Here is a 19538-nt window from a genome sequence, read left to right as displayed (position 1 = left end):
GGCTCCATCTCGAGGAAAGCATCGCAGATGGTGACAAAGCCAGCGATGTGCAGCACCCCCATTGGGTTGAGGTGCTGCAGTTCCAGACCCCACTCATTGAGGAGCCCGCGCAAGAACTGTTGGAGTATGAGAGTATGAGTATATTAGGCCCATGAGGCCCATGTATGACTAATATATATTGCTACCCTTCTAGGGTTAGCCTAAGCAATGGATTCTCACAACTCTAGCATGTATCAGACTAGTTTTCTTCTCCCCAACCAGCCGCCAGGCGCCGCCGGCCGGCCTCTTGCCGCCGCCATGGCTAGCCGCCCTCTCCCTCCCTCCCCCACCTACTTCCAGGCCTTCCCCTCCCTTCCCTACCCCTCCTCCTGGGCCCAGCGCGCGGGCGCGGCCGGCCCGGCCGCCGCCGCCGCCGGCGGCCTCCTTGCCGCGGGCGCGGATGGCCCGGCCGCCGCTGCTGCTGCTGCGGGCGCAGGCGCAGGTGGCCCGGCCGCTGCCCCGGGCGCGGGCGCTGGCGTGGGTGGCCCAGCCGCTGCTGCGGGCGCGGGCGCGGCCAGCCTGGCCGCTGCCGCCGCCGCCGCTGCTGATCAGACGGGATGTGGCCTAGCCGTGGCCCACCACTACCGCACGATCAACCACTACCACACGACTAGCGTAGGAACCGAAGCGCCACCGCACGCAGGCGGCTCCCCACTTCCCTAGGCCAGACCTAAAGGAACCAGAACGATAGGTAAGGATAGACACCGACTGACAAGTATGGAAGCGAAGGGGTGCCCCATGTAGGCCATGCCAACTCCATCGCAGACGACAAGCACGGGTCCTGGTCGGACATTTCCGACTGAAGCTCTCCGAACCCCGTCACTCAGGTCGTCAAAGTCCCAATCGGACGCCTCCGACTGGAGCTCTCTGAACCCCATCTCTCAGGTCACCAAGGTGAGCATGTGTTCATTAAAACAAAACTGTTCACACAAGCGCTAACCCACAATTGACAAGCACAGGTCCTGGTCGGACGTCTTCGACTGGAGCTCTCCGAACCTCGTCACTCCAGTCGTCAAGGCCAGACCTGGAGAGATCCAACAGCAAGATCTCCACCAAGAGAGATCAACCGGCCTCCTTAGTCGATCGATTCACTCAGGATAAGCACCAGGACATAGGTAGGAAGCGAAGGGACGCCCCATGTGGGCCACGCCGACTCCATCACGAATGACGAGCTCGGGTCCCGGTCGGACATTTCCGACTGAAGCTCTCCAAGCCCTGTCACTCAAAACTACCAAAGGTAAACACTATAAAACCCCATCTATTTCTTTATAATCATTTCATACATCCATACGCGCATTTCATACCATACGCCTGAACCCCCCGGATGGTTAGGGCATGAACTGCCCGGGGGCTCGGGAACTAAGCATTGCACATGCAACGAAATGCATCAGAACGTTCCGTGTTGCGCCACGAAGCGGCGGCTTGCCTCATTCGATATGAGCAACCGAACATAGCTAGGGGAGAAAACCGTAGATGAGCACCGTGCGGCCTTTGCCCGGTCTAGCAAACCGGGTCATCTCAACCTTCTCGTTCGATCCTGAACCTCCCGCCAAGCCCACATAATCTCCATCGAGGGGAGGCCATTAGGCCACCAGGGTCAGTCTTCGGAATGACCTAGGCATCTGTCGGGCTATAGGTAAAGGAGTAGTGGAATGCCACAAGAGGGCTATGCCGACCCTGTCATGAATGATGGACCCGGATTCCGCTCGATCACACCCGTTAGCGAGCTCACTGAGCTAGTCTTCGAGCCCGAGCGATCAGGACAGGCGACGAAACTCAGCTCCTCCAGTTGTGAGGAACCGGATGGGGTAGCGCAAAACAACTCACAACCCCCACGAAGGCCCGACAAGGCTCGGGGGCTTAAATGCCATGGGACCGCGACTCCAAACTCGCGTCGACGGGATAGGCGACATCTGGCTACGGTTCTTGGGACCGCGACTCCTAAACTCGTGTCGACAGGATCGGCGACATCCGGCTACGGCTCTTGGGACCGCGACTCCTAAACTCGTGTCGACGGGATAGGAGACATCCGGCTACGACTCTTGGGGCCGTGACTCCTAAACTCGCGTCAATAGGATTGGCGACATCCGGCTACGGCTCCTGGGACCGCGACTCCTAAACTCGCGTAACGGCTTTAGACGGCTTCACTAACTAAAACTAACTCTCTCGATCCACGGCGAGCACCGATGCCTGGGTCTACTCGCGACTCCACCTTACACGATCCCACGGCGCGCACCGACGCCAAAGATCAAACTCTGTTACATCCGAAACTAAACTTCCTCGACCGATCCCCGGCGCGCACCGACATCGGGATCAATAAGTTCTGTCTCAATCCAACCCCCGCGCTTAAAACACCTTGGCTGCACAACGACGCCATGGTCAAACAAAATCACGTCTTAAAAATCAAAACACGCGCACCCACAGACACAACACAAAGAAACCCCCAGCCGGTTCCGCCCGAACCACCCGAGGGCTCGGGGGCTACACCCGCGGGTGCGCTCGCGCGCACACGCCAGCAAGACAAAAAATTCCCTGGACGATTCAGCTCAAATCGCCTGGGGGCTCGGGGGCTCCTGTTGGGTTCATAAACCCGGGGTCCCTCGAGGACCGTCTTCCACGCCCGCGCTCGACCCAGGAAACAACATATATTTCATGGGCCGGCCCAAAAAACTAAAACATGGCGGGCCGGAAGGGTAGTCCGGTCGTCGACCGGAAGGTCTACCCTTGAGAATAGACGCCCGCTCGTCAACTTCTTTGGCCCACCTCTCTGACCGGAGCACTCGCTTCTGGCACCAGCCGTCTCCATGCAGTCTCTCCAATCGGAAGGCTTGGCCCAAAACGCTGCTTAATACTCCGACCCCGCGACTCCGACCCCGCGACCGGGGCTCGTGGGAAGCCTGCTCACCGCTCTTCTCCGACCGACGTACTGAGAGCCGACGGAGTCATCCGACCGGGGGCTCCCCGTTCGGAAGGAACCAGAAGACGTGCGGAGAAAGGCAAGGCATGGCTCATAAGTCAAAACCACTGTACCAGGGACCATACCCTACACGAAACAGTGCTCTGCAGCCACCCTGACACAAAGTATTGTAGGGGCCACTGGAAACTCCCATATGGTAAGCCCCCCCGCGTGTCTCTGGACATCGATCACAATATGGGCTCTAGGATTTGCCATACTGGGTGAACATAGCGCGGCTCCTCACAGGCCACTAGGCATCCAGAAGTATTTGCAGGTACCGGCGTCCATCCTTCCTGAAGAAGATAGCTCGACCCCCCATGCACATCTGACATCCTGCAGCGACATCGACAGTATTGGGGGGCTTCAACCATTATCCAGTTTTCATCACCGTAGGCAGCAAGGCTTAGAAATATCTGTATTCTCTCTCTCACCTGTAAAAGCCATCTCCTTCATCTATAAAAGGGGTTGCGCTCCCTCTAACGAGGAGAGATCAACTTCACGAAGCTCAGAGATCGACATCAACACCTTACAACCGTAGGACCATCAAGTTCCAACCGCAACCCTTCCGGTCGGAGCCAACCGAACCTCTTGTATACCCCCTCCTTTCTCCTTCTCGTTTGTAACCCCACTACAGACTTCGAGCACCTGGGCTCCGGAATAAAGTCACTGACCGACTCCGACTGGACATAGGGCACGTTGCCTGAACCAGTATAAATCCTGTGTCATTGAGTGCTAGGCCACCTCCGATCACAACGTACAGCAAAACTACAAATATTTACTAGTTGGTCACTTTCTGCACCGATAGTATGGGTATGCGCCTAGCTAATGATCCACACTAGACTATACTATGACTATGAGTACTTGCGCATGCATTTCAGGGTGCGTTTGCTCTACTACGAGTTACAATAATAATCGGCTAAAATGAAAATCGATCGACTAAAAAATGAGAATGAAACTCAAGCTCTCTCCTTTCTAGTGCGGATATCAACTATCTCCTACAACACTATATTTGGTCTATTTGTTTCTCTAAAGGCCTATATATTCTGGTTTAAGGGTCATGGGTACCGGTGGCGGAGCTAGAGCCGAAAGGAAGAGGGGGCCGGATCAAGCTCCATAGCAGATCTGCCTAAAATCTCTCTCTGTTTCTTTGGCTAAGACATCGGCGTCAGAAGCTAGGTAACTTTTTCACGCTGTCATGTTGGCTCTGTTGCTCAGCTATAGAATCAAGTGTAAGAAAAATAACTATATGCATGCAGCCATGCGACTGTGCAGCAAGTAATATGCATGCAGTCTCACAGAGTCACAGCTATCCTTTGAGTGGCTCCCCCCTAATGGGTACTATTGTAAAATATCACATTAAGATGTCAACATATATAAACATCAGCTTATTTTAGCATCTAGTCAATATTTTTACCATATATACTACCTATAATTAACCTATAAGCCACCTTTAGTTATATAAGCTATTTTGTTTGACAAACAAACAAGGTCTAACTAAGACACAAACCTGAGCAATGAGACACGTACTACCTCTCTCTCCCTATTTAACTATCGCTATAGAAAGTGTGCTAGTGAATTTTTCTTAAGTTTAACTAGGTTTGTAGAAAATATTAGCAACACTTATATCTCTAAATAAGTTTATTATGAAAATAGAAGCAATGATCTATCTAATGATATTTATTATATTTATAAATAATAATATTTGATTTTTCAGGAAATGAAAACAACTGATAAAAAAGGACCAGGAAAGTAGGCCAGAATAAACAGTCCGGTATTCGTCATCCCAAAGGATACGAACGCGATATACGGAGCAGGTGGCACACAGGAACCGTGTGTCCAAAAGTCAAGCAGTCAGTCTTGACCATACAAAAAAAGGTAGAAGAAGCTTAGACAACAAGGTGATGACTGATGAGACCATGCATGCATCGTTCCAGTCCTTGTCACTCATGTTATACTAGTATTAACATAAGTTTAACTAATTAAACACATATGGAGTATGCGTCAAATTTATTAGTATAAACTATGTAGTAGGCCTAGCTAGGTGCTTCTTAAATTTATTTATATATACATACACATATAGGAGTAGATAATTATATATTATTCTTCATCCTATAGGTGCTGCCGTGCTGGTCAGGTAGATGATCAATGATTCTTTTATTTATTTTTGACGAGGAGCTGCGTCAGGCACAATACCGAACTGAAATTTTCATTGACATGCGCGGATCGACGCTGTTTCTTAAGAAATCAGAAGGGGTTAGTTGTCTCCTAATTAATGGATATATATATACGAAAACAAGAGTTGAGTTACAAAGCGAAACCAGGAAGCAAAGAAAACCAAATATAAATTATAATTGAGTCTCTATCCATTGACTAATACTGCAATAAGTATTGGTCGTCCTTAGGTGATGGATAACCAAAGCGAATTCTCTCTGGAAGATCATCCTAGTACAATCCTCGGAAAAGAGGTCGTGTCATTTCTGAACATCCAAATGCTCTCCAACCCAAAAGCCTGGATTGATGTTGATATCCAAAGACGCACATGGTTGTGAAGATATCTAAAAAATATTAATATTCTAGGATCATATAGTGTCTCATATCTGATATGATATTTATCAAGGAAGGTAGTACTTAGGATAAAAGAACGATAACTTGATACATCACAGATCAAACTCGCCATCTTTTGTATTTGAAAAGGCAACAAAGAAAGTGAACAAGTACAAGTAACACTTAGGTTTTGAAGACCATAAAAACTACTTGTTTCTAGCAATAAGATATAGCACCAATCATCTGTTAGGCAAAACGCCAAAGAATCCTTTAGTGCCAAAACAGAGAGTCGAATAAAACCAATGAAATCCATGAAAGAAAAGAAATTGGTAAATAAAATGAATAAGGAAACGAGTGCAGTTAAAGATGTTAATTGGGTTTTTTAGCAGAAAAAATTCTGGATGCACACACCATCTATGTAAACATATACCCTCGACGTGCAGGACGAGAGGGCTGGAGCTGAGCGCGTGACTGAGAGCCGAGTAAGCCTGGATGTCCATGTGGCGGTAGATTAACCGAGTCATGGTATCCACCGATTTCTTTCTCCTTTTAGCGTGAGATGTTAATTGGGTGGACCTGGACTGGGCCTGCAAAACGATGGCTTGTAGGAATGAATAGCCCAAGTCAGTTAATTCTAAATGGGCCTAGTATAATCAAACAGGATGTGGTAGATGTGAGAGGCCCAGCACTGATCTGTAGCTATCTCTCGAATGTAATCTTAGGGATTGTCAAGCTCATTTTTGTCACTCAGTCTTGCAGACTGGTTGAGCTACTTCACCAGCACAGTCCATCTACGATCCAACGGCGACCCTTATTCCTAAGTCTCGAACTGCAAAGATCGCCAGATCAGCATCTTTCTGTTTCAGTAGCTATAAGAAGTATTAAGACTTTACTAAATTAATTACCCGAGCCATCCTAGAGTAGCTATAGTTGTTGTAGTAGATGAACTTGTCATAGAGGGCTCGTATCCACCTTGATTTTATGGATTGCTCGCAGAACCCGGTAAAAAATTAGTCTATTTGCGGGTTCATGGACAAATCTGCTTGAATCCTTATATTGATCTCTGTCATCTGTTATCAATAAATTCTAGTAGTTGCTCTGACTTCTTGTTGATTTTTCTGAGTTCATGCATCTCTATCTGCTAGGTATGAAGTGCAAGAAGCTAGTCCAACCCAATCCAGCATGCATACCAAGCATGGGATAGGCCGTAGCCCGCTGTCTAATTTGGCGTGGGGCACACACAGCACGGCTGGCGTGGCGCTCGTCATATGCTCGCGCCAGCGTAGCCTGTTGCCCAACCCGGCCCTGTTCGGGTAGCCGGATGATGCTGATACTGGTTTATTATAAAAAAAAAACACTATCATTTTACTAAAAAGTACGATTTATAAGTTCAAGCGAACAGGGCTAGCTTGTTGCCCACCCCAACCAAACAAGTAGCTCAGCTCGACCCAGCACACACTACTGGAAATGCGTGCTTTGCCGAGGGCCTGAGGCTTTGCCGAGGGTCAAATCTCGGGCACTCGGCAAAGACACTCTTTACCGAGGGCCAGCCACAGGAGCCCTCGGCAAAGAACGGCCCTCGGCAAAGAGGCCTTTGCCGAGGGTCCGGCCCTCGGCAAAGACAGGCCCACGGCAAATCAAATCTTTGCCGAGGGCCGCGGCCCTCGGCAAATTAGGCCCGTTGGGTCACGGCGGCCATTCCCGTCAAGCTTTGCCGAGGGCCACCCGTTAGGCCCTCGGCAAAGGTTTTTTTTTTCTATGAAACCAGTTTTTCGGCAAATTTTTTTTAAAAAAAGTCTTTGCCGAGGGCCCTAGACCAGGCCCTCGGCAAAGATTTTTTTTGAACCAGTTTTTCGGCCAAATTTTTTTTTTATAAATCGTCTTTGCCGAGGGCCCGAGGCGAGGCCCTCGGCAAAGATTTTTTTTTGTTTTTTTAGCCCAGTTTTTTTGTGGTGCTACAATACATTGTTTTGAACTCAATTTTAAAATTTGGGCCAATTTTGACTTTTTTTTTTGTATATTTTCTTAATTTATTTCGATTCTTTGATTTTTTCGAATATGTCAAATTTGTACTGCAGGTGCATGGAATATTGCAATGTAGTGTTTCGAAAAATGTTATTCATGTTAATTGGTGCATGTTGAGTCCCTATCCACGAACTCGCATCAAATTTCGCACATCTTCTTCGCGTAACATGACGACCGACTTGCCGGAAAAGTGTTTTAAAATTATATAAAATCCATACGAAGTCCGAAAATCACGAAACTTGGCGAGATGTCATGTTATCGCATGTGTAGGCTGTGGTAAAAAATTGAGAAGGTTTCAAACGAGTTGCGACGTCGGATGCCTGAAACCTAGACATCTCCACATGTGATCACATGCGATAACATGTAGAGATGTCTGGGTTTCAGGCATCCGACGTCGCAACTCGCTCGAAACCTTCTCAATTTTTTACCACAGCCTACACATGCGATAACATGACATCTCGACAAGTTTCGTGATTTTTGGACTTCGTATGGATTTTATATAATTTAAAAACACTTTTCCGACAAGTTTCTCGTCATGTTACGTGAAGAAGATGCCCGAAATTTGATGCGAGTTCGTGGATAGGGACTCAACATACACCAAATACCATGAATAACATTTTTCGAATCACTAAATTGCATTATTCCATCCACCTGCAGTTCAAATTTGAAATATTCGGAAAAAATCAACGAAAAGAAATAAATTAGGTAAATATATTAAAAAAAATCCAAATTGACCCAAATTTTAAAATTGAGTTTTAAATAATGTATTATAGCACCACAAAATAACTGGGTTCAAAAAAACCAAAAAAATTTGCCGAGGGCCTAGCCTGGCCCTCGGCAAGGACTTGGCCAATGGTCCTCGGTAAAGAAAATTTTAAAAAAAATAAATACTCCAGCTTCTGCTTTTCCTTCCCCACTCTCTGCTCCTTCCCGACGCTTCTCGTCCCTCCTCCGCACCGTGCCCACCCCACCGAGCGCCGCAGCCGCCCCCGCCCCCGGCGAGGTTACTGCTGCCAAGCACCGCGTCCGCCTTTGCAGCCCACGGGCCGGCACATCGTCCTGGGCGGCTGGCCCCCGGCGCCGCGGCGATGCCGACCTAGGGTTCCGCCCCTTCCTCGCCGGCGGGTGCGGCAGTGAAGCTCCGAGGTCGGATCTGCCGGTATGTGACCCTCCCCTCGTCCTGCTCCGTCTGATGACTCCTCCCCTAGATCCTCTCTCACTCCATCTTCCCCTTTGCATTGCACAGGCGATGACTGCCGCAGCAAACTGCGCTGCCGACTCGACGACAGCAAATCCGGCACGGGTCCCCTGGCGCGGTGGCACTCACGGTTGCAGCCCCGGCGCGGGTGCTCCCCTGGCGCGGCGGCCTGGCCATGCCCCAGCTGCAGCTGTCCCGGCGCGGCGGCCCCTGCACGGGCGCCCCCCAGGCGCGGCTGCCTAGGCGGGCCTCGCCGGTTATGCCACATCTAATTTTTATCTTCTATTCACGTACGTATTTTTTCTCCCATCCACACCAACAGGTCAGGATACGTCTGGTTTCGCTTTTCTTCTATGCTCAGTTCATGCAGCTCAGTCTGTGTACGATAGATTCTTTATAAATTAAGCATTTTTGTGCTAATTTATGTTGCTGCGATTGCTTCATTTTACCAGTGTAGATTACGGTTTAGCCATTCAATGGATGATGATATGGTCAATATGTCCTCATACCGTTTTGATATGTGTTTTCTTCCAATACGTGTAGGGGCATATGCTTATTACCAGTGTATATGGATAGCTTAAGGACAACAGAATTACGGGATGGGTAAAAGGGATCGTTTTGGTTCCTGTAAATTTATAGTCATAGTTGTTTTGGTTGTTGTCCTTTTAGTAGCAGCTGTGTGTGTATAGACAACTGATCAGTTCTTATGCTCTGTTATTTCCACATACTTTAGGTAAGATTACTTAATCAAGGTATGTAAGAGTACTCTAGAAAATAAATACGCTTAGGTGTCTGATTATTAACAGCTGTTTACTCCTTCAAGGCCGTACGTCTCCGCAGCGGCCGCAGCTCGATCTGTTCGCCCGCCTCCAGGTACTGTGAGTTATGTTGTTTGCCTTCTGCAGGCCTTTATGGTATACTAGGCTCTGTAGTGCTGTAATTAAGCATATTATCATGTCTCGGATGCCAAGAGTCAGTTAGATACATGAATTCTTTTCAAGGATGTAAAATCAGATATAGGTTTGCTCCATACACTCCAATTTACAGCAACGGTTCCTAATATGCTTGCAGGGAAGTATGGTACCAACAATGTGATTCCCTTATGATGTTCAGCACCAGAGCTTGCAGGGAAGTTTGGTAGGCTTTACAGTTGCCCTTCTCTTTGTTACACCATCTAATTTTTGGTACACCGTCCATTGCTGTAATGATACCTCCCAGATCCATATATCCAGTTTTGAGAAGGCTTCATAGCAAAACAAAGACATTTCAGGTTTCAGTAGTAACATTAACCTGTTCCTTTTCCTCTACATATTTGTAGTCAGCTTCAACGCTGCTTTGGTTTAGGTGGGGCAACTTTAAAATGCTATCCATGATATATGCGTTACCAAACCCAAAGTGTCTCTATTACTTACTAGAAACAAAATAGTCTGTTTCTATTTTCTTCTATCTCTTTCATAGTGCATTCGTGCTCTGTGTCTCATTATTTTCTTTTCCTAATCAGAGCTACCATTCCCCATACCGTTCCTACTCCTGAGCCCAGCAGGAGACGTGAGACTGATATGTTGCTTACCTCACAGGAAGCTATGTTTTGTCCATACACATGTACAACTGCTTATAATGTAGTCCTGACGTTGATAGTTCCCTACATGGAGTGCCACCAATTATGCCAATGATGTTATTTAATTACTAAATTTTTGTTATTCTGCTAATGTATTTCAGACAGACCTGCAAGGTGTGGTTCGTGGGTGATTGGAACACAGATTAGAAACTTCCTTATCAGTGGAATTCTTTTGCCACCTGTTTCAAAGGTAAACCTATAGTAACTCCTATTTTTTCTTATTAGTCAAGCTAATCAGATGCATCTTGATTAATGATTACATATGAGTATATAACCCAGCAGCCACAAGGAGCAGTATATACTTTTCAATTGGGAAAGAAATTTCTAGGTACCTACTGTTATTTTTTATAATCTACCCGCCATTTCCATGTGTTCACATCATAATGCACTTACAAAATTGAACATATCATCTGACTTTTGTAATTTAATGGCGTAGACGTTATGCTGCAGCACTGAACTCATGCCAACTTTTTCCTTATATAAATATAGATCCTATACGAGCCTAATTCACCTCGCAGACATCACCTGACCTTTTAGGCTTGCCACCATGGTGGAAGGAATGTTGTGGATATGTTGTTGCAGCTGTGCTCTTCGGCTTAATTTTTAGTGACCTATGCCTACGAAAAAGAAATCTTATTTGTCTTTTCATACATGAAGGCTTTTTAGTTAGATAAACAAAGACTACGGAGTGAATTTTTGGTGATGGCCGCTCGCCCCCACTCGTGTGGCCGCGTCGGGATTCTAGGGTGGTGACCCCCATAATTGGCAGTGGTGTACATGAATATATCTTGGATTTTTCCTTTTTTTTCCTTGATGTAGGCCTTTGCTAATTGGCATGTCCTTACAAGTTTATTGCGGAAACATTCCAATACGAATAAAAGATTTGGTACATATATTTGTGTAGTCATGTGTGTTACATACTGCTGAAAGAATACAGTGCCATTGTCTAATTTGAAATTGTTCTTGCAGGTTAATTGCATCACATCACCTAAAGAGGACCTATGACCTTTCATCTGCTGTTTGTGAAGGTTGCTGTGGAGTGTTGTAATATTTGTGGTTTATGGTTCTGACTTATGCTTGGATTTCATGAACTTGTCGTAATAAACATGTGAATGATGATGAACATGTGACTTGTCATTGTAATATATTGTGATTTGTGGTTCACAATTATGATTGTGATATATTGTGAGAAAATTGGTTCTGTGTGATATATATATATATATGATGGTTGATATATATATGTATATATATGAAATGCTTGTGTCGATGGAATGCAAAAAACAAAAAAAAAATTAAATTTCTGCCTCTTTGCCGAGGGCAATGACCAAGGCCCTCGGCAAAGAAGGGTCCTTTGCCGAGGGCCCTAGCAATAGCCCTCGGCAAAGATTTTTTTGGAAAAATCCTAAAAATTTCTTTGTCGAGGGCCAGGGAGCAGGCCCTCGGCAAAGGTTTTTTTTAAAAAAAATTAAAAAAAAAACTATTTCTTTGCTAACAAATTTTTTTTTAAAAAAAAAACCTTTGCCGAGGGCCCTGGAATAGCCCTCGGCAAAGATTTTTTTAGGAAAAATCCTGAAAATTTCTTAACCGAGGGTCAGGGAGGAGGCCCTCGGTAAAGGTTTTTAAAATAAAAATAAAAAAATTTATTTGCCGAGGGCCGGCCCTCGACAAAAAAAATTCAAAAAAAACCATTTCTTTGCCGAGGGTCGGCCCTCGGCAAAGAAACCGCCAACAGCGCCGGCGCGTGACGGCTTCTTTTCTTTGCCGAGTGCCCGATAAAGGACCCTCGACAAAGACCCCTTCGCCGTCTAAAAATTCTCCGAGGGGTCTTTGCCGAGAGCAGCCCTCGGCAAAGCCTTTGCCGAGGGTTTCTGGTCCTTTACCGAGGGCAAGAGCATGCGGGTCCAGTAGTGACACGGTCACAAGTTGGCCAATTAAGCCTGCTAACCTACTACATAGTATATAGATTGTTCTTTATGTTCCTCTCAAAAAAAAAATATTCTTTCTTTATGCGGAAATGATTGGACGCGGTCGTCCGGACGGACGCTCCACACACGCCCCACGTTTTTAATCCAAATAAGCGGGTTCGGACAGACAGCTCCACACGGCCAGCCCTGCGCCTCGCCTGCGCCGTTTTTTAATAAAAACAATGGGTCCGGTTATATTTTAATCCATGGACAACTTTGCCAATGTAATACAAATATGTGCATGTACATATATATATATATATATATATATATATATATATATATATACAGCACCCTCTCAGAATGTGAATACGTGACATGCACGTATACCGGAAGAGGACATAATCGACATGTACAGAGAGCTATGCTAAATGACCCGCTAGAGCAACGTATGGCGACCGTCTATACTGCATGCATGTGCACAAAAATGCCTTTGGTCCAAAAATAATTATAGACCACAAATATACGTGAGTCCGATCATATTGTGAGTCAACTTAGCATAGTAAAAAAATAGCAACCATTTCGGTATGGGCTGATATGTTAGAGCATTGTATGGTCCTGATATGTTAGCACATATGTATGTTCTAGATGTATGTTGCAAAAATATATCTGAATGTTGCATATGTTGCAATAGCTATACACATATGTTGCAAGTGTATGTTTCAAATGTTTCGGTTGTTTTAAACGTATGTTGTACGTGTTTTATCTGGATGTTGTATATGTTGCACTGGCAATACACGTATGTTGCAAGTGTATGTTTTAAATGTTTTAGCTATTTTTTAAACGTATGTTGCAAGTGTTTTTATCTGGATGCTATATATGTTGCACTGGCTATACACGTATGTTGCAAGTGTATGTTTTAAATATTTCTATTCGCAAAAAAATGTTTTTGTTGTTTCAAACGTATGTTGTAAGTGTTTTATCTGGATGTTGTGCATATGTTGAAGTGGCCATACACATGTGTTGTAAGAGTATGTTCCAAATGTTTCATCTGTTTTAGATGTATATTGCAAGTGTTCCATGAGGAGGCGATAGAAGTGCGCGCACAAAAGTGGTCCCCGCGTGTGCAAGAAGCGAAGCGGATGCGGCAGTAGGCGCATGCGTACGGTAGCAGCAGGCGGGTCCGGGCCGGTAGGCGCTGCGGCGGCGGCGGCGATGCTCGGACAGGTGCTGCAACAGCGCACGGCCAGGCGTAGCAGCAGTGTGTGTGCGGGTGGACATGACTACATACAATGCATACGAGCGATCGAGCGAGAGAGCCCTGTGGCCATCGGACATCCGAAACAATAATTGGAGTCGGGGGACCAGCGGCTGCCAAATTGATCGCCGACACTACTACATAAATCTTATTGGAGGCGGACAAAAACGATTAATGGATGCGAGCAAATCAACCGCCTCCAATCAAAGGTCACGGTTATCTGTGACCTTTGATGGGAGGCGGTTAGATTGCCCGCCTTCATAAATCAAATTAAAATAATAAAAAAGCAGCTGAGCCCAATGCCAGCCCATACGGGCCCGACGTCGAGCCCAGCCACACCGCCGCCGTCCTGGATCTGCCACCACTGTCGGGCCGGGACGCGCCGCCGCCGTCGGATCCGCACCTGGACACGCCTTCCATGGAGCCCCTGCAGTCGGATCTGGTGGAGGCGGTGGAGGTCGAGCCGGATCTGGTGCAGCCCCGGCTGGATCCGCCTCCTCGCCGCAGATCTGTCGCCTCCATTACCGGTGCGCCCTCCGCAACCGCTGTTCGCCGGAGAAGGCAGAGAAGGGGAGGGAGAGAGGGCCGCGCCCTGCTTCTCGTCGCCCCTTCCCGTGCCCGGTGCCGCCGCCGCAGCCGCTGCCGGGCGCGCGAGGGCCCTCGCCGTCGCCCACCGGTGCTGGCCCCACGCCGCTACCCACCGCCGTCGGGAAGGAGAAGGGGTGCAGAACTCGCCTGGAGGAGTTGGAGTCCCATGCTGTCGCCCCGCCTGCCGCTGCTATTGCGCTCGCCGGCCACTGCGGTTGAGGGAGAGAGAGAGAGGAGGAAGAGCGAGGGAGGCGTGTGGGAAGAGGTCGGAGAGAGAGGGAGGCAGTGTGGGAGAGGGAGGGGCGCTGGACAGGCTCGTGCGGGAGAGGGAGTGAGTCGTCCTCGCGAGGGTCGTGTGGGAGAGGGAGGGACTGCGGCGCCGCTCGGGCTCGGTCTGAGAAAGGGAGTGAACCAGAAACCCTAAGTCTATCTATTTATACTTGAAGACGGTTATCGGGCCTCGCCTGGGCCTGTCGGGCCGCGGCCTTTTTGGAGGCGGACTTTGTAGTGTGCCCGCCTCCGGAAATGAATTTTTAGAGGCGGTTGCTTTAAGATGACCGCCTAAAAAATAGAGGATTTTTTGAGGCGGTTGCCTTAATACGCCCGGCTCCATAAATCGATTTTAGGAGGCGGCCAAAAGTGTCCGCCTCGGTAAATAAAAAATGTCCGCCTCTGTTAATCTCAGGCATTAACCAAGACGGTTGAATTTTATGACCGTCTCCGTTAATAAAAGAGCACCGTCTTGCAAAAACATTTGTATACTAGTGTGAAAGGGCGGGCAACAGGTGCGGACTTCTGAACGTGTCCCACGCGCCGCTGGACGTCGGGATGCTTGCAAAGCCCTTCTCAACGTAACTTATTTCTTCCCTTGCAGGCAACGGCGGAGCCACGTATTGGCCATAGAGGGCTCCGACCCCCCCTTGCCCCGTAAAAAAAATGAGGATATATGCTACGGATGTGCAAGCTCCGTCATGCTAGCTAGTGCAAAGTTACAGGACTGTCCGAGCAAGCAAGTTAGCTATACAATAGTAGAGATGCAGCAGTAATAATATAAGTATATCCGTGCCAGTAATAAATAATACACTTGCAGCAGAATAACTAGCTGCTCTCAAACAGTAGTTCAAATATGCTACAGTATAATTGGCCCCTCTTAACTTTGATTCACGCTCCGCCACTGCTTGCATGTCTCTAATAGGCAGCGGGCATGGGATGGCACATGGCAGCGTAGCGGTGTAGCCATGGGCCGACTCAGTACGGGTACCGGGGTATGGCTAAGGCCTTATTTAGTTGGCGAAATTTTTTAGGAAATGGTACTGTAGCACTTTCGTTGTTATTTGACAATTAGTGTCTGATCATAGTCTAATTAGGCTTAAAAGATTTGTCTCGTGAATTTCGTCTAAACTGTGTAATTAGTTTTATTTTTTATTTATATTTAATGCTTCATGCATGCGTCCAAAGATTCGATGTGACGAGAAATCTTGAAAAATTTTACAAAATTTTGAAAACTAAACAGGCACTAAGGCAGGAGTGTTTCCTGATTGTTCCATAGGTGGAGAGACTGGGACAGCCACGATACTGCACGAACTAATATCGTCGGAAGCTGGAGAGAGTTGGCAGCTGGGGCAGGCCACCTACACCACCATCGTCCACTAAAAAAAAAACTACACCACCATCCATACCAAATCTTTGTCTTTTGCAGTTGGCTAATTCTTTCTTTCTTTCTTTATTATTATCCCTTTCCATTTAGTCCCTTTAATTAATTAATTAATTTCCTTGTGTATTGTTTCTTGTAAATAAATGTATATACACACTACCTGGGTCCTGGGCACCCAAAATTCCCCACAAGCAATGCAATCACGCGCTGCAGCAGCTGTATATTTTTGGAATACAATAGGAGTATAACAAACAAGAAAACAATTAATCACGGAATTGAAGGAAGGAAGGAAAGATGCTTCTCCTTTTTGTAGCTCCTGCAGTCTGTCTACCTCACCTGCCCAGCTGCCCTGCCCTGCTTCCTCCTCTGTTACACGCCTTCCTTTCTTCCTTGCTACTAGAGGCAGGCAGGCTACAGATCGACCGGTGTGATTCGTGTCCTTCCTCCTCACGCTCTCCCGGCCCCCTTTTCCAATTCCCATCCCATCCATCATCATCATCTTGTTCTTGTCTTCTCCAACAATTAATCATCAATCCCACACGACAACACACATCGATCCGCACACCTCACAACAAAACGTCGCCGGCCGGTCTGCCTGCCTGCGTGCCGGGGCACAACTAACGCACCACCGCACCGAGCGCCGCCCGCCGATCCATCCATCCATCCATGAAGCCCGCGGGCGGCGGCGATGAGGAGGACGTGCAGGTGCTGGTGGAGCGGCCGTCCTCCTTCTCCCACTCCCACTCCCACCAGCAGGGCGCCTCCTCCTTGCCTTCCAGCACCAGCGCCGCCGCCAGCAGGCCCCCGCACCACCACCGCCACCGCCACCACCAGCAGCAGGTGATCAGGGCGCGGCCCTACTACCGGCGCTGGTCGCCGTGGCTCGTGTCCGCCGCCACCGTCGCCTGCGTCGCCATCTTCCTCGTCACCATGTACGTCAACGACTGCCCCCGCCACAACTCCAACTGCGCCGCCGGCTTCCTCGGCCGCTTCGCCTTCCAGCCGCTCCGCGAGAACCCGCTCCTCGGTCCCTCCTCCGCCACGTACGTACAGTCACCACGCGCTTGTTTTTCTTGCTTTGTTTTTCTTTCCTCCAATGCTACGGTGGTGTGCCATGGTTGCTTTGCTTGCACCATCATACTATCATATTCGTATCAGCTTCTAGATAGCAGGCTACTTATTATTTGCTAATGCTAAACATGATAATTCATTGTAGCAATACCAAAGATGACAACTTTACTAGTATTTATTAATGTAGCTAGATGTATCTGTAAATAAATTAAAAAAAAACTTTTACTTGGTGCCGGCCGGCTACGACTACAATGCCCGGCCCAGTTAATTAATTTCCAAAGGGAGTTTTGGCCACTGCAAACCATTTGATTTACTAGCACAAGCAAGAACCAGCAAATCCCACAGATTCATCATGATGCTGTATACTTGTAGTACAGTGTACGTATGATGGGCCCACCCAAGAAGCACTCAGCAGAGTTCAGTCTGTCAAATTGCATTGCATGCCCCTGTTCAGTTCTGTTGTGTGCAAAGCCTTCCTTGCTTAGTTGGTAATTTGACTTTGGGCCACGGTGATGTCCTCCTCTGAATCTGACAGACAGTTATTGACGAAGCACACAAGACATTGTGCAAAGCAAAGCAATGCAATTGCTTCGGCCGGTTTAATTTGTCAACCAACCCAAAATGTGAAATGTAATGGCGTGTCTAGCTACTCTCTCTCTCTCTCTCTGACCACAAAATCTTTGGAGTCGGTACCAGTTCAGTTAGTATACTAGTATCTTTGATTGGCCACTCATGGGCTGCCTGATTTGGTGAACGCTAGCTGCAGGAGGATTCAAATGTCCCTGTCCATTTTTCTATTCTATGTACGCGTGCTGATATCTTTATTAGACTTCTCTGAACTTAGATTACAGAAGACACATTGCAAAGTCAAAGAAGAGTAGGTGGATGATGGCATACATGGCATTTCTCACTTCAAAATTAAAATTAGAGTTTCACTTTCACTTCATCCCCCTTTTTCTGTCGGACAAAAAAAGAAGAAGAAGATTTCATTGCTTGTGTTACCAGTACGTTCAGGTACAGTACTCATCAGAGGCTAAACTGAAAACAATATATATTTTTTATCTCAAAATCTCAATGCCAGGTTAGTGAAGATGGGTGCCCTCGATGTGCCTAAGGTTGTCCATGGCCGCCAAGGATGGCGTCTGATCACCTGCATTTGGCTCCACGCCGGAGTTGTTCATCTGCTCATCAACATGCTCTGCCTCGTAATCATCGGCATACGCCTCGAGCAAGAATTCGGGTTTGGTAAGTGATCATACATACTGTCTTTGGATTAATTACTCCATTCTTCATTCCTACTTCGCTTAAAGACTTAAACTAGCACATCAGATGCATTCTTTTCAGTCACACTTGGAACTCCCTTATCCATCCAAGATGCTGATAAATTGATAAATTCTAGTAGAAAATCAGCAAGATTTTCGTTTTTGTTCTGCAAAGGAGGAAAAAAAGGGAACAGATTTTCACGTCGGCCTAGTACTTATGCCTATGATGCAATGCAATATGCAGTGAGGATCGGTCTGGTCTACCTCATCTCTGGCTTTGGCGGGAGCCTGATGTCTGCTCTCTTCATACAGTCCAATGTCTCCGTTGGCGCCTCCGGTGCTCTGTTCGGGCTCATTGGCTCCATGCTCTCTGAACTCATAACAAACTGGTCACTGTACGCAAACAAGGTATACATCATGCATTTCCTGATTTCCCTGCTATCCTATCCTATCCTATCCTTCATCATCAGCTTCATCTTCGTCCTCGGTTCCAAAAGATTTTGCCCGATGGATTAAATAATCATTGCAGTTGATTAATTCGTTCAGGTGGCGGCGTTGCTAACGCTGGTGCTGGTGATTGTGGTGAACCTGGCGCTGGGGCTCCTCCCCAGGGTGGACAACTTCGCCCACATCGGCGGCCTCATCTCGGGCTTCCTCCTCGGCTTCGTCTTCTTCATCCGCCCGCAATTCGCCTGGCTCACCCAGCAGAGAAGAGTATCAGCAGCAGCACAACCTGACAGGCAACCAACGGCAGCAGCTGCTCAGCCGCCGGTCTCGGTGAAACGCAAGCACAAGACGTACCAGTACGTGCTGTGGCTGGCCGCCGCCGTGCTGCTCGTCGTCGGGTTCACGGTGGCCACCGTGCTGCTGTTCCGTGGGTACAACGCGAACGAGCACTGCCCGTGGTGCCACTACCTCAGCTGCGTGCCGACCAAGAGGTGGAGGTGCGACGCTTCGCCGACCACGTGCACGGCGATGCAGCAGGAGAACACGCTCACCGTCATCTGCGCGGGCGGCAGGAACCAGACGTACGTCGTCGCGTCGCCCGCCGACGCGTCGCAGGACAGGATCAACTACCTCTGCAACCAGCTCTGCACCTAGTACTGCTATACATAGATACTATTCTTTGGTACCGGCCCTGTTCTTTGTGTACATGAAGGAAGGAATAGATAGATCATAGATGCTCCATTTTTACTCACCGTACGTCAGAGGCAGAGTGAGATGATGAACAAACATACTACAGTCCAAAACAGATTGTTGAGATTATTTACTGCCGTTTCGATCTTTTTGTTAGAGCATCTACAGTCGCACGGAAGTTAGTATAGCCACGTAATCCAACCAAAGGGATGAATCCGTTTATGGTAAAAAGCAATGTGGGTCCCACATGACAAATAACAAAAAACACGCACTGAAGTCCTCCC

At 47.7% G+C, this 19538-nt stretch overlaps 2 protein-coding genes across 2 annotated transcripts; both read left to right on the top strand.

The window, feature by feature from the left end:
* The first annotated feature begins 207 nt into the window (after window positions 1-207).
* Window positions 208-11343, top strand: LOC136489668 (uncharacterized). The gene is made up of 5 exons (XM_066486240.1): window positions 208-654; window positions 8433-8723; window positions 8827-9052; window positions 10482-10570; window positions 11200-11343. The coding sequence occupies exons 1-5, from the start codon at window positions 208-210 to the stop codon at window positions 11305-11307; spliced, it is 1161 nt and encodes a 386-aa protein (XP_066342337.1). The 3' UTR covers window positions 11308-11343.
* A 4799-nt stretch (window positions 11344-16142) lies between these two features.
* Window positions 16143-19369, top strand: LOC136485744 (RHOMBOID-like protein 2). The gene is made up of 4 exons (XM_066482590.1): window positions 16143-16827; window positions 17937-18100; window positions 18362-18525; window positions 18664-19369. The coding sequence occupies exons 1-4, from the start codon at window positions 16451-16453 to the stop codon at window positions 19216-19218; spliced, it is 1260 nt and encodes a 419-aa protein (XP_066338687.1). The 5' UTR covers window positions 16143-16450; the 3' UTR covers window positions 19219-19369.
* The last annotated feature ends 169 nt before the right edge of the window (window positions 19370-19538 follow it).

The sequence above is a fragment of the Miscanthus floridulus genome, chromosome 10, assembly GCF_019320115.1.
Source record: "Miscanthus floridulus cultivar M001 chromosome 10, ASM1932011v1, whole genome shotgun sequence".
NCBI classification, from domain to species: domain Eukaryota; kingdom Viridiplantae; phylum Streptophyta; class Magnoliopsida; order Poales; family Poaceae; genus Miscanthus; species Miscanthus floridulus.
This window is presented reverse-complemented; position numbering and strand designations above follow the sequence as displayed.